General features: G+C 31.7%; 1 protein-coding gene and 1 non-coding gene across 2 annotated transcripts; both read left to right on the forward strand.

The window, feature by feature from the left end:
* The first annotated feature begins 5,732 nt into the window (after positions 1 to 5,732).
* Positions 5,733 to 9,260, forward strand: LOC132309579 (wax ester synthase/diacylglycerol acyltransferase 7-like). The gene is made up of 5 exons (XM_059807871.1): positions 5,733 to 5,970; positions 7,213 to 7,788; positions 8,107 to 8,463; positions 8,730 to 8,867; positions 9,102 to 9,260. The coding sequence occupies exons 1-5, from the start codon at positions 5,782 to 5,784 to the stop codon at positions 9,258 to 9,260; spliced, it is 1,419 nt and encodes a 472-aa protein (XP_059663854.1). The 5' UTR covers positions 5,733 to 5,781.
* Positions 9,261 to 12,895: 3,635 nt separating this feature from the next.
* Positions 12,896 to 12,988, forward strand: LOC132310930 (small nucleolar RNA snoR31/Z110/Z27). Its single transcript, XR_009482760.1, has one exon. It is a non-coding gene; the product is annotated as a small nucleolar RNA snoR31/Z110/Z27 (small nucleolar RNA).
* Positions 12,989 to 16,013: the final 3,025 nt, after the last annotated feature.

Raw genomic sequence — 16,013 nt, forward strand, 5'->3', positions numbered from 1 at the left:
ATTGGCATACTGTACTCTTTTTCCTTCGTCCAGGTTTTATCCCATTGGGTTTTCCTGGTAAGGTTTTAATGATACAGTTTTAATCTATACAATACCATTTTCAGATACACAAGAATACTGTACTCTTTTTCCTTCGTTAGAATTTTGTCGCACTGAGTTTTCCTTAGCAAGATTTTAACGAGGCATATTCTTAGTATAGTATTGTGAACCCCAAAGGAGAGTATTATATATATAATTGTGTGGGGTCCACTTGTACTTATAATGTGATTTAAAGAATTGGTGTGCAGCTTGTTTATCAAACTGCTTGTTGCTTATGTTTTTATGGCTATAAATTGACACCATATTTATGCAATCGAGCAGGGGTGGAGCCAGTGTATGCCCGGGGGGTACTTGCTCCCTCTGGCCTGGCCCCGCCCATTATACATATAGAAAATTTTTAAAATTTTATATGAGTATATATAAAATGTGAAATTAGTAGTTTTTAAAATCATTTCTAATTTTTCTAGTTTTTTCATAATTTACTCTTCAAATCTCTTTAAAAAAAAGTTAAATTTTCCTTATTAAATTAAATTTTAATTGTTTTCTTTTTACGTTGTCATTTTTCTATCTTTTTTTCTTATTTTTCTTCCCTTCAACTCCTTTAAATAATTTTTTTTTTTTTTTTTTTTTTTTTTTTTTTTTTTTTAACATTGTGTAAATCCTGGCTCCGCCCCGCAATTGAGATCTCTCACTCTCTTATCTTTACATCTCTCTCTGTCTCATCTTTATACAATATCCCTTTGCTTGTATAAAGATATACTTTAATATTATATTCATAAGATATATATATATATATATATATTCGGAGCCAATTCTATATGATCCACCAACTTTAAAGCATGTTCTGATTATAAGCAAGTCAGATCAATTTGCACCCTCACAGGGTACATACTTTTGCTAAGAAATTGAGATATAAATTTTTCCTGACGACAAGGCAGCGTGTTACCATAATTTAATTGTAATTGGTCCCATGAGGAGCTCAGTGAACATAAAATTAAAGGAAGAGACAATGACAACGTTTTGTATTTTGTTGGAAGCATTTTAATCCATTCATTTAGTAATCCATTTAGTGCACGCAAATTCTATTGGACGTGAAATGGTCAATATCGTCCGGAGGAACCATGAATTTGCACTTATTTTATTGATTTTTATTAGGTGCAGTTGCGATTTTACAAGCACAATACTACGTGAGTCTCACGAGATGGAATGATTGTAGTCGGTGGAATGATGGTTGTTGCACAATCATTCCATAGCTCTATCAAAAATTGAGATTAACCAAAATACAATATATCTAGGTAAGCCCACTAATAATTTTTATTCGTGCATTATCATGGATAATCTGAATTAGTTTGATTAAGAAACTACTTCGACTGAGACCGAGTCCAAGTCCAATCTGATTTTAAATTTGTTAATGCTTTAGTGTTATTTAATTATTTAATTCAATGCTTAATTTTAAATAAATAAAGTACTTATTCAATTAAGTGTATTTAATAACACAATTTGAACTGAAGATGATAAGCGCAACTTAAAATGAAATAAAATTTTAAGTGCACGGACATTACTTATCATTGAATTTTGAATAATAAAAATTTGAAGAGATGTCAAAAAAATATTTATTTTTTATTTATCACTTAAAAATTTCAGTATTTAAAATTCGCCCTTAAAATTTTCAGTACTTAATTTTCAATTTTATCAAATAGTATTCCATCAATAATATATTTCAACTTAATATTAATAACCGATAAAAGAAATATGAGAAATTAAATTGATATTTATCTTTGAATTAATTGTCTCCCATCATCATATACCTGGTGTATTAAGAACATAAATTCAAAAGTCGAAATTGAAAAAGAAAAGAAGAAGAAACATTAACATTCGTTTTGATTATAAAAGTTTGGACATCAACCACCACAAAAAAATTAAAAAACAAATAAATGAATAAATATATATATATATATTATATATAATTAATAATAGTAATAATAATTAGATAGGACTTAATAATAATAATAATAAGATACATAATGATTCAATGGAGTCATCCACATTTTATATTCTACTATTTACTTTTCTTAACAAGTGATTGTTTCTCCTCTCCAGGAAAAGCAAGTGACTATTTCTGAAAACCACCTTCTACCAAATCAATTACTAAACAATAAAATAAAAAATAAAAAATTAAATTAAATTAAAAAAAAAAAAAAAAAAACAAATGGTATAAGATGCGATTATTTTATATTTGTCGGAATATTCTGAATTACTAAACAAATCTTTGACGTGATGCTTTGTCTAATCCACTTTTGAGTGTTGAATCTTAAATCCAAATTTATAGACTTGGTATGGACCCACTACTAAAATCATGTTCATTGCTTGGCTGTATATCCACATGGATTCGGTGTCGTATGTAATCAAATAATATTTTCTAAATTGATAATGGGTAAATTTAGGGCATATATAATTATATAAAGGGTATATTTTGTTACATGGAATTAGAAATTTGAAATTAGAATTGAAATTGGTGAAATTAAAAAAAAAAATTGGTTTAATTATTATTATTATTATTATTTTTTTTTTTTTTTTTTTTGTCAAATTCTACCAATTTCTATTTCATCGAGCTGAACACACCCATAATATATTCTTCCTATAAAGTTCATCATTTCTTAGAAAAATGTCAATATTTCACCTAGAAGCTTGAAAACAAATCGAATCGTGTGTGGTAGACATGAAGATACAAGAAAAATATTGTTATGAGAATTTAAAATGTACAAGAGCTAGAAGAAAGGTTAAACAAATTTGTAGTTAATCTAACAATTAGTACCAAGAGTATTCTAAAGTAAGGGTTTAATTGTAAAATAGTCCTTGAACTATACCCTTTTAGCAAATATCCCATAGAAGGCTTAGTCCTCCTAAACTATATAAATGTTGAAAACAAAGCCGGTCGAGTAACTTACACTACCATTAAATTTATATCAAAATTAAAAATTAACCCTAATTATATTATAATATATGTCCGAATTAAAAGGGTTAATTGTAAAAAAATCACCTCAATTATACCGGTTTTGCCAATTATTCCCATAGAAGACTATTTGCCCCTTGAATTATTAAAATGTTGCAAACAGAGCCAGTTGTGCTACTCTCGTGCTCACACTATAGTGTGTAGCCCGATATACATATGGAGCTTATATGTATATATAAACAGAGGTAAAAAGAGCAATATATATAAAGATCTAAAGAGGAGAGGGTAAATGAATGCTTGGTTCAGTTTTTTAAGAATAATTTTATGTTTTTAAGAACTTAAAAATAAAAAATTGTACAAAATTATATTTAGTTGACAATTAGTGAGAACTATTTTCTGAAAACTCAGTTAAAGAGAGACATGTTTTCAGAAAACTGCCTTTTATAATTCTTTGAAAATAATATTCTGTTTTCTAAGTTCTTTAGAACTGTTTTTGACAAACTAAGTAAACCCTAAATATTTCGTGTAAAGAGATCAAGGGGTTAATGTTTATAAAGTCAATGAAATACATTAGAATAACTTCTACGTTGTACCCCCAACCAACAATATAGTTGCCCTTCCCTTTTCATAATAGGAGCAAACAATGTATGATTGACCCCTTCCTCTTGGTAAAGAAACAGACAATGTATAATTGGCTGGGATACTATTTTTTCAGGTACCTTCAAATAACTCTCTCTCTCTCTCTCTCTATATATATATATATATATACATATATATATAATATAATATATAGATTAGAGAACAAAAAGATTGTGAGCCATATACACATAAAAAAAATATGGTGAACTGGGTAGCCTAGTTGGTAGAGGTACTTCCTAAATCATCTGAGAGTCCAAGTTGGACTCACCCCTGTTAGAGTTGTGGCTCAAATTCTAGTCAATAATCTCATTCTAAAAAAGTGGAACTGTTTTTGCTCTATTGGAACTGGTTGCACTTGGGCAAAATGGTTGGAATGGTATTTCAAAGAAGTGGAACCGGTTGCACTTTAGTGGAATTGGTTACGCTTGCCTAATATGTGCAGGAGACAGTTTCCTTTTCCGTTTTAGAAGATAGAAGACATGGAAAAAAGGTTGAAGACCTACTATTGTAGAGTTGTACTTAATATGATAACTCCTTGTGACAAGTTGGGGAATTCTTGTCCAATAAAGAATTGGGTTTGAAAACTCTATAAATAAAGATGGGCGCGCCTGAGAGATTAGCGTTCGAGAAAAATGAGTTGAGTTTGTGATAAGAGAAAGCTTGTGTAATCAAGTTTAGAACTAAAGATAGTCATATGCTTTTATCTAGTTCAGATTATGAATAGTGTGTATGCAATCTTAACAACCCCATCACCCCCCTCCCCCTCTTTGCCAAGTAATATATATATACACACACGCACGCACACACACATAAATATATGTACACATAATAAATCTGTCAAAAAAATTTATATGTACATATAATATAGATATATAGAGAGAGAGGTTAAGGTTTTAAATTAGTGAGCTAGAGTGACGTTGAATCCAATTTTTTAGGGTTTGCAGAAAAATGCAAGAGACTTTCATCTAATAGTTATAGTCTAATGACTCACTAATATTTGTCAATAGCAAAACATTTGATAGTAAAAGGGGTACTGTGCAAAAAACTAAAATAAGAAAGTGATATGCAAAAAATTAATAAGTAAGAAGGGTATTTTTGCAATTAATTAGTTTATTTGGGGTTTTAAAAAAAATGTAAGCACTTAACCATCACTTGTTTGCCTAATTGTTATATCCTTCCTTCCTGTAATGGTTGCAATATTAGATACAACAATATAATAAGACTCACACATGACACGGGATAAGTGTGTTTAAATTTGACTTAATCGTGTTCGTATCATAATCGTGTCGCGTATTTGACCCACCAACCCATTTATAAATCAATTAACTTGTTTAACTAAACGTGTTAAATGATAGTGTCACGTTCATGTTAAAAATAACCCGTTTAACTAGTGTCGTGTAAAAAATGACTTAGACATGTTTTATCGTGTTGTTTCGTGTCGTGTCAATTCAAGTACTCTTGAAACATTTATTAAACAGGTTACGCATGTCATGTTTTGTTACCTTTGTAATAATCATGTATTGTTTGTGTCAATGTTTTTTTAACCAGATTTATAATCATGACGTGTTCGTATCGACCTATATAATAACATACTTATGTTCTGACAAGGTATGAATAGGACCCACGAACACAAATTGTCCCCCTAATATCCAAACGACTTAATTACTTACAAAAAGGTTTCTAGTGCAAAACTGTGGATAGTACAAGGGGGTGATATTCTAAAAAAAAATTAGTAGATGAGAATAATATGCAAATACTAATAGTTAAGTAAAGTTAGGTGTAGTGGAGGATTTCTTCAACTGGCTTTTTGGTTCCATGTGTTTGGAGTTTGGACCGATAGTCACCTTCTCTAATTAGAACAGTCACGTGTCTCTTGGGTAACCATTCAAAAAGGGACCGGGGATCCTCTTCCTTCAAAGAGTACCAATTTTGCAACATATCTTCTGAAATTAATTGTCTACACTATATAACAATCAAAATTAATATGTATAATGTATATATTACGTGTTACAAATACAAACTTTGGGGTAAATCAACTTATTTGGAATTTTCTTAGGGATTTTTTTATTAACATTTAATTCCCCTATATAAATGACAACCACCACTAGTAGTAGCTAGTATGAACCATACTTGTGAATCAAAAATTTGCAATGGTGTTTGAGGAAGAAGTAGTATCAGAGCCAGCGAGTCCTAGCTCACAGTACCTCAACAGCTCGGTGTTATCGCTCTATATCATTGCCGTTTTGGAATTCGAAATCCCCATTTTTGACGACTCGCTAACTATGTCACTGCTTAAGGATGTCTTCTTACCAATTAACCCGCGCTTTTCCTCGATCATGGTACTCTCTCTCTCACTCACTCTCTCGTGCATGTGTGCGCGCTTTCTTTTCTGGTATACTTTTCATATTTGCTTTCCACTGTTACGACTAGCTTACCTCTTCTCACCATCAATGGGATTTTACTTCTTAGCATGCATATATGTTACCCCCATTCAAGATACTTCGATCCCATTCCATAATCACACAAATTTGTGTGTTTCTTGGCTACAAATACGAAAAGGTTATACCTTTCAAAAAAAAAAAAAAAAAAACGAAAAGGTTATTAATGTAACATGAAACAGATGAGTCATGAGTACTGCATGTCCTATTTAATCTTGTGTGTGAACATCTACAAAATGACTCATCCGACCCGCTTTTTACTGTCTCAAATCAAAGTCACAATGTCATGAGTACTGCATATCCAATAAATTTTTTTGGATTATATATATATATATATATATATATATATATTTTGCGTGTGTTTCTTCTTCTCTTTTTTGTCATGGTTATGTTCAAATTTTGAGGCACGAATATAATTACTTAGAGGAGGACTAAACAAGAATTATATAGTTAAATTTAAAATTTCATTAGCAGTAGATCACACCAGTCGGTTAAAGTTAATAACGTAATTTAAATTAAAAAAAAAAAAACGAAATTTTATCTATATAATTCTTATTAGTCATTTTTTAAGTAGTTGTGTTCGTACTTCAAAATTTGTACATAATTATGAAGAAAAAAAAATGAAGAGCCGAGATAGGGACTGATGATGTCAATTCTATTTACATAAAATTGGTCAAAGTTGTGCCCCTTATCATTACTTTTTGTAATGTTCCAATTAAAATTCGATTCAACAAACATTAGTTAGGTCGTACTGCTGCTTGGTTCAATGATAAAAATTTGGATTGATCTTGTGTGTCCCTTTCATCCTATGTAAGCAAGACGAACGTATGCTGACCAAGTCATGTTACCGATGAATCATTAGTCTCATTTCGTGGAACAATTTTTGAAATATGTGTTGGTACTTATCTAAGATAAACTTTGCTTAACATAACAATCTAATCAACTTTGTGATGTGAAACTAAAATGAGTAGAATTGGAGAAAACTAATTTTAAAAATTAAACTATTTTTTTTTTTAATTGCATTAATTCTATTTTAAGATTCCAATTTAAAGCAGCCGAACAATCTTAAGCAATTTATAATTTTTCTTTTCCGGTTTAGATTGTTGACTAACAATGTAACAATTTTATCATGATGTTTGACAGGTTGGAGAGAAAAATGGGGCAAAGAAATGGAGAAGAGTGGAAGTGAATTTACAAGACCATGTTAAAGTCCCCATTTTCCCACCTGCAACGTCACCTGAATCTTATGATGAGTACCTTGATGACTATCTATCAGAGATAACCATGGATCAACTTCCACAGAGCAGGCCATTGTGGGAAATTCATATAATTAAGTACCCCACAAGCAATGCAGCTGGAAATATTATTTTCAAGCTTCACCATGCACTTGGAGATGGCTTTTCTCTGATGGGTGCTCTCCTTTCTTGTCTACAAAGAGCTGATGATCCTTCTCTTCCTTTAACATTCCCTTCCCGCCAATCGAACACGAAATTAGAGGGTGACTGCGACAACATTTTCTGGCGACTGCCACGGATATTCTCCGGGGTCATCAACACGGTCTTTGATTTTGGATGGAGTATTCTGAAGAGTAGTTTGGTGGAAGATGATCGGACACCGATCCGGTCTGGTGGTGATGGAATGGAGTTCAAGCCAATCGTTATAACTACGATGACATTTTCTCTTGATCGCATCAAACAAATTAAGGCCAATCTTAAAGTGGTAAACTATAAATTTTTTAAGCTTTTTAGTTACAAATTACTTAAAACTTTAGCATGCTTGCTTTCTTTTCTTTTTTTTCCTTTTTGGAATTTCGTATGTTAAATATATCTGTTAAAAAAAATAAAAAGTTATAAAGAAGTTACTCTCACCGTAAACTTACACCCTTTCTCCATGGATTGTGTGACATCATCTAGTCAATTCAATGGATGAAGGTACAAACTAATGGTGAAAATTTTTTCGTGGGAGACTTGCTCTTAAAAATATAGGAATTACATTTTTTTTATTATTATTATTATTTTATTTTTTATTTTTGAACAGACGATAAATGATGTGCTTGTGGGGATAATATTTTATGGAACTCGGTTATATATGCAAACAACAAGCCAAGATGAGGTGAGCAATTCACAATCAACAGCACTAGTGTTGCTCAACACTAGAGCAATTGGTGGATACAAGTCTGTTGATGAGATGGTGAGAACTGATACTGACAAAACATGGGGTAACCAATTCGCATTCTTGCAAGTGCCCATTCCCACCCTAGCCAATTCTGAGCAACCAGACCCTCTCAATTTTGTCTTGACTGCACATCAATTAATCAAGAGGAAAAGAAACTCTGCAGCGGTTCATCTCATCGGTAGACTCCTAGAGACACTCCGAAAACTCAAAGGCCCTGAGGTAAAAACCCATAGTCTCGAAAATTTCACAATTAACGACACCTGACTATCAGGTGTCTCACACAGCATGAATCCATGACTTTGTGAGACATCAGACTAATCAAGTATCGGTAATTGTAGCACTGCTGCTATAGTATTGGTTTTAAATATTTTTCAAATTTAACAAATTAATGATTGTGCCTGTTTGATTTTTAAATTGAGAAGGAAAAAAAAAAAAATCCTTCTTTCCGAAGTTGAAAAATATCTATGACGAATTTGGTGTTACAGGCAACGGCCGGATATATTCATAGCACACTAAGGAACTCCAGCATGGGAATCTCAAATTTGATTGGCCCCGTGGAGCGAATGGCTTTGGCTAATCATCCCATTAAAGGCCTTTATTTCAATGTGGCTGGTGCTCCACAGGTATATTGTGCACACGCATGTATTTCGACCCTGATATATTAATTAACACGAAGAATGCTACTAATAGTCGGCGTTATTCTCACAACTACGACTGTCACTGGCACTCCTCTAATTAACATTTAAATGCGATGAGTTCCATTAAAAGTAAAGTTTGTTTGATAATCTTTACTAAAGAACTTGACTGATTGATCAAATGTACGTAGTAACTGCAACAAAGTGTATGTGAATTTGCAGAGTCTTTCGGTAACAATATTGAGTTATACGGGAACGCTGAGAGTTTCCATCGGGATGGAGAAGGGCTTCATGGATCCACAGAAGTTCAAGTCATGCATTGAAAACGCCTTTGAGATGATGTTCAAAGCCGCAGTTCCATGTGCTTCACCAGCAAATTAATTACTGTAGTAAAATAAAATATTATTGTATTTGTGGTTCAAGGCAAAAACATTGCTTTACTTCCAAATAAGCCAAATGAGCATTCTTTTTTTAAATAAAATCATCTCTATTGCTGTTAAACTTGTGAATTGCCTGAAGAAAACCAAGATTTTGAGACCTGGAAATATTGAGATTCCAAATAGAATATATATATATTTTTTGGTAAAGCAATTTATACATAACATATAGTAAGTACAGTGTGCCTCCTAATGGGCAAAAGGAAGCCCAGCAAGCTAGGCTTCACAAACGGGCCAAAACAATCAGCCCAAACAAGTAATAAAATCATGTCCCAACAAAAAAAGGCCCAAATGTTTAGGCCCAACATAAGAGGCTTAAACTATGATATAGTCATTGATAATGTGGCTCAGCTTTTTCATAATTTTCTTAGCCACACTCTTAATATAATTTGTCATTTTAAACCACAAATTAAATATGCTATCATTCCAAAAATTCACCAAGGGATGAACAATAGTGGATGTTTAGAGTATAATATTTTTTTTACCTATTTAAAAAGAAGAAGCTATTAGTGGATGTATAGGCTAACAATAGATATTAGAGCTAGTTTGGGATTATTGTTAGAATGTTAAAAGAGCTTTTAATAGTAGAGTTATAATAAAAGTGCTGTCAGTAAAACGCAGTTAAGCGTTTGGTGACATATTGTATAAAGCACTTTTTATACTTGAAGCACTTTTAAAATTGTTTGGTAATAATATTGCTTAAAACACTTTTATTACTTATTTTACTATATTACCCTTACATTAAACATATGATAATTCATTAAACATATGATAATTCCTTAATATTAATACAAGTTATGGTGATGCAGATTGGCACTATTGAGATTGGAAGGCGGCTGAAGAGTCCAAAATAAATTAGGATGTTTGTTTGTTACAGAGTCCCACGCATTATTTGCTATTTGTTTGTAGAATCCTAAAAGGGATAAAATTGTATTAATAAAAAATATAAAGGGATTAAATTGTCTATAACAAAATTAGTTACCTAAAAACACGTACCTCTACCCGTAACACAATTTTAAAAGTTACGATTCTTAACTTTAATTAAACGCACTTTTTAGATCTAACCTCTACCATCTTTAAGAGCTTTTTTTTTTTTTCACCAAACACTTTGCACCGCAATTTTTTAAAATAGAATTGTTTTTCAATAATAGAGAAGCACTCTGAAACACCCACATAGCGAGTTTGAGTATGATAGTAGTTATTTGGTACATAATTATGCTTAATTTTATAGTAACCAATTTCTAATACCCTATTTGAATATAACTAATATTGTGTAATAGGCTATATTTTTAACGAATTTTATATACTAATTCAATAAAAATTAAAATTAAAATTAAAATTCAAGATACAAAAAGTAACTTGCAAATTTGACCTTTTGGATGGACTCAAGATTCTTTGTGTGATTTTAGGTTAGGTGTATCTTATTAAACAATGCAATGATAAGAAAATATTTTAAATTAAAAATGCAATAATTGCGTGTCATTGAATTCTTAATTTTTCTTTTTTTTTAAAAAAAATATATCATTTCAAAGGCACAAAAGCCAAGCGAACGGCAATACAAAAGCAAAAAGCCAAGTTAAAAAAGACATACAAATCATGAAGCAAAGTAATAAAATAAAGAATAAATTCTAGATCTGTGGAGAAAACAAAGCCTAAAACTCTGCAACGGAACCATCATAGGAGAAACACATCACACTGAAGTGACCCAAATTTCAAGCCATCATTAAGGCAACAGCTCCAAAGCTACCGCCACAAGATGCTCTGACGCTCAAAAAACCCCGCACAAGATCAAATCAAGAAGAAAAAAATCAAATCTAAGCGACAGAAAATCAAAACCAAATTAGACCAAAGATCTAGTTGGAGAAAACAACAGATTTGCCCATGTGATCCGAAAACGAACTCAACATAAACAGATCTAGCTGAACAAAACAAAAATGGCATAAAAAAACATCAATGGAGTGCACTTATTGAAACACACCGAGTTTATTGCAGCCATGGGAGGCAGCCATCATCTCCCCACTCCCATGGAAGGGAGCAGGGAGCCACAAAGTGAAGAAGACGAAGGGGGTTAGAGAGAGAAAGTTAGAGAGAGATAGGAGAGAAAGTTGGGGCGCGCGTGAGTTAATCCGTTGAATTCTCAATTTTAATTATGTTGCATCGTCGTAATATGATATGTACTATATTGCATTATCGTTGTTGCATAAGTGTTGTATAAGTTGGTCCTACGGATGGCAAAAATCTCCACCTCGGTAGGGTTTGCCTTGCCCCATTTAGGATAGTTTTTTAGAGCCGATTATGTAAATGGGGAAGGGAATGGCAATGGGGGGTGCTTTAAAAAACCTAGCGGGTGTTGGGGCGGTTTCGGGAAAGGGTTGACCCGCCCCGCCCCGTCCTGGATATACTATAAATTTATTTAATTACCTTAATATACTATGATATATTACTAAAAGAGTAATGATACTTATATCAATGAGTTAGGCAGAATTACTATGCATACTAAATTTAATTGGTTATTAATGCATTAAATAAGAAAGTGGAGGTCACACTTTCTTATATATGTATTGACGAATCAAATGTAATAGGCCTAGCAATTCTGTCTAACTCAGATCAATGGGCTATTGGCCTAGCGGTATCGATCTCTTACTTCCCAAAGAAATATCAGGGGTTCAAATCTCAGAAGAGACATGTGCGTGTGAATACCAACTAGGAAAAAAAATTCTGCCGAACTCATTGGTGTAAGTATCATTACTCTTACTAAAATAGTTTAAATCTATATATATACATATGTGGAAACCCTAGCCATCATTTTGTTTTATGTCTCAAGTCTTAAAAATGAGAAGCGCGAGTAAGAATGACAAAAATCCCCACAGTGGCGAGGCCCTGCCCCATTTAGGGGCGATTTTGTGAAACTAATTATATAAATGGGGACAGGAATGGGCACTACTTTGAAAAATTTGACAAATTTTGAAGCAATTATAGGAGTAAAAAAATTAAACCGAAATGAGATCCCCCGAAAAAAAAAAAAAAAAAAACCACCCCATTGCTGGCCCTATTTGGTAAATTATGTGAATGTACGTATTAACCAAACAAGGAATGACTTGGTCGAGGACAGCCTCGCTACTATAACCAAACGCCCAAGTTACTTGCGTTTTGTCGGCTAAGCTGTATCTAGGGTTTCAAATCCATCGCTATAAATTATGATATTCAGCCTCTCTTCCCCACTCCTCCCTTTTCTTTGAACCTCACAGAAAAAACTTGCTCTGTCTATGATATATCAGGCTCTTCCTCTCTTAAAATTCGTTTACAGTGTCATCATGTGTGTGTGTGTGTGTGTGTGTGTGCAGCTATATATATATATATATGTATGTGTGTGTATATATGCAGTTATATATGTACGTTTATATAAAGGGGATCAATATGAGGAATCAAACGGAGCGTGATGATCAATTTCATGTGATCAGTATCTCTCCTCACTACGTTCTTTCTGATTGATTTATTCCTCTAATAAACCTTTGATTTATTCTTTCTTTTTATATTATTTTTACAAGTAATTTTGGGCTAATGTTGTTCCGGGTTGAATCATCAAGATGATGAAATCAGAAAATCTTAGGACACCTTCTGACACAGCGTTCAAATTCTGTGTATGAGAAAGATTTCTGTTCTGATTTATGATGCTGTTAATCATTACCCAATGAGTTTGCAAGATTTTTTTTTTTAAAGTTTTATAAATACTTTTTAAATTTATTTAACTAGTCTCCTAGGAATTGCTAGGCATTATTGTGGTTTTTTTGCTGTTCCTTTTATTTAGTTATATTATTTAATCTATATGTATATATATATATAAATCATCTCAAATATATTCTTTATTACTAATTTAATTACTCCGTTCTATGAATTTTTAGGTTTGACTTTGTGCAGAAGGATTCAATCAAACTTGTTTGTTTATGTAATTTGAGTTTACAAAAAAAAAACAAACTTCTTCTAAGTCCATTAAAAATTCATTTTAGTCTTCCTTCGAAAATTCAAATCTAATAAAATAAAATTTGTCCTGTAATTTTTTTCTTTAACCAAATGTATGAAATAAATACAGTGGGCGTCGGCTTCCCAAAGGGCTAAGTAAGAAAATACTTTGACAAATAGGACCATTGCTACTGATGTTGATTTGTTCGGTGGGGTGAACTTATATTGAAATGATAAAATTGACTTCTATTTATAAAATCATTAAACTGTCCAAAATGAGCCTGCTTTTAAAAATCTATCATATCACTCGAAGTATGCCAACTTTTATAATATGGTATGTTCAGGTTACCCTTTTAATTCTTTAATAATCAAGATACCTTTTAAACCCCAAATTAAGTCTCAAATTTGTATTATGTAATTAAATTTTAATTTTTATAAAATAATTGTAGTATAATTTTTTATATTTGGATGTCAAAAAGTCTAAAGAGTTCCGCTTATAAGTCACATGATTTCTTTTTTTAGGGATTTGGGAGAGTGAATTAATTAAGAAAGAATTTTTTGTAATAAGGAAATAAATAATCATTTTTCTCTCTCTCTCTTCTTTTCATGTTCTCTTTTTTTCTTTCTTGATTAACACTCTCAACCAATATATTTCTTCCACCCTCTTGGTTAACTAATTCTTGAAAGATTTGATATTATAGTCTTTTTCATAACTTATTCAATTGTTAAGTATTTTGAACTTTAAGAACTAAATGAAAAGGTAAAGAATTCATACCCTTTTATAAAAATCAAATTGGAGGAGTTATGAAACTTTTCTTTTGTTTATAGTGAAAACAATAACTCTACTTTAGTCCAACTATACGGTGAGGAATAAGAGCATCAGTTCTTTATTTCTCATGGCCATATTAGTTGCCTCACTCTTGAGCTAGAACTGTTGTTTGTTGGAAGCCATAATGGTCTCAAGTTCATTACAGTGATGAGACCCGAGCCTAGAAATAACGAAGATTAACCAAGAGAAAGAAAGAAACAAATTGGTTGATGGTGTAAACTAAGAAAGAGAGAACGGGAGGGAAGAGAGAGAAAAAAAAGATTATTTGTTTCCTTATTAAGATTCTTTCTTAATTAATTCTCTCTCCCAAATCCCTAAAAAGAGAATCGTGTGGCTAATAAGCAGGAGCTCTCGCAATAGTGTTACTTATATTATTATTACTTTGATGAATTTTTTTTTAAAGTATCTAATTAAACAGATCTCACAATGCTTAACAAAAATAAAATTATAATGATCAGAATAGAGAAATATTTTAGCAATAAAAAAATAAATTTATAGTTAAAATATTAAAATATATAATATATATTTTTAATACCCAATGTAGATTAATGGATAATTTTAAATATTTTTCTTATAAACACCATCTTAAGAAAATGTACGAGAATGAGAGGAAATTGATTACTTTTGTTAGTTTTGGGGGTTTATTCATTAGTATAGGGGTTATGTGGTCAAATTGATAAGTATAAGGGGGGTTTAATGATTTTAACCCTTAAAAGGATATTTTTGTCAGTTGGCTTTTCAGCAAATAAATGGAATGGGGTGATATGATGGTTTTTTCAAAAGCAATGGAGTTTTTAGATAGTTTTTATTTTATTTTATAGTACTGGGGGTTATACAATTGTTTTAAGATAGTAATAAGGAGTTTATGATTTAAACCCAAGATATTATTATATTGTATAACGGATTACTTTCCTATTTTGTCATAATAGTTATATTTTCGATCATTACCAGTTGTGACATGTGTTATGTCAATCTTTTAAAGATAATGTATGTACATAATATTGCTTTCAAATTATCATACATTTATTCTACATATGCCTCACAAAATTTTCACCTGTTAGAGGTAGGAAATTTGAATTCCCTTGAGGCGTCAATTAGGACTACATATGCCTCACAAAATTTTCTCTTTTCATATCAGTTTTGGTATCCATTTATTTAATTTTTAGGTAAAGTACACTAAACCTCACAAAATTTTCACCTGTTAGAGGTAGGAAATTTGATGCAAAAATTTAAACTCTGTTAGTTGGCTGTTTGAGAATTGACTGTGGGAGTAGGCACGTGACCCATGTGCTTGGTCAAAATATATATCGCCATATATACGACTGTTAAAAACCACACACATATACACATATATACATACACACACATAAATAGGGAAAAATCACGTAACCCATATATTATCATTTTCGTCCAAAGAGCGCCTATCAAAATTAAACACCTCGGGAACTATAAAACGTCATCACACTGTTTCATTTACATTTAAATAAGTTAAGTTTATATAAAATGACAAATATACTCCTATAATATAATTTGAAACTTAAATATAAAATAATTGTTATTTTGCAGCCATCATCGTCAATCCAAAAACATCAAAACCGAAAACTCTAATTACCGAAACCCTAATTCCCCTAACCTTAAGTCCGACACCACCTGTTCCATTGAAGCCACAGAATTAAACTCACTAATTGAAGACCCTAACCCTTGAATTGAACTAAATCGAATTGAATCAATTAAATTGAAGTTTGCGTATTCCAGAACGAAGAGAGAGAATGTAGAGAGGGAAAGTGACGATGAAGTGGGAGAAGGAGAGAGAGAAAAAATACTCTAAAATGGCAAAGATTTGCAGGGTGTGCTCTGTTTTTCCTTGAAGGGAATGGTTAATGGGGTTAGGGCTCTCGGGTGCACAAT

The sequence above is a fragment of the Cornus florida genome, unplaced genomic scaffold (assembly GCF_030987335.1).
Source record: "Cornus florida cultivar Cherokee Brave unplaced genomic scaffold, ASM3098733v1 CherokeeBrave_3.0.0_Hap2_Chr05, whole genome shotgun sequence".
Taxonomy (NCBI): Eukaryota; Viridiplantae; Streptophyta; class Magnoliopsida; order Cornales; family Cornaceae; genus Cornus; species Cornus florida.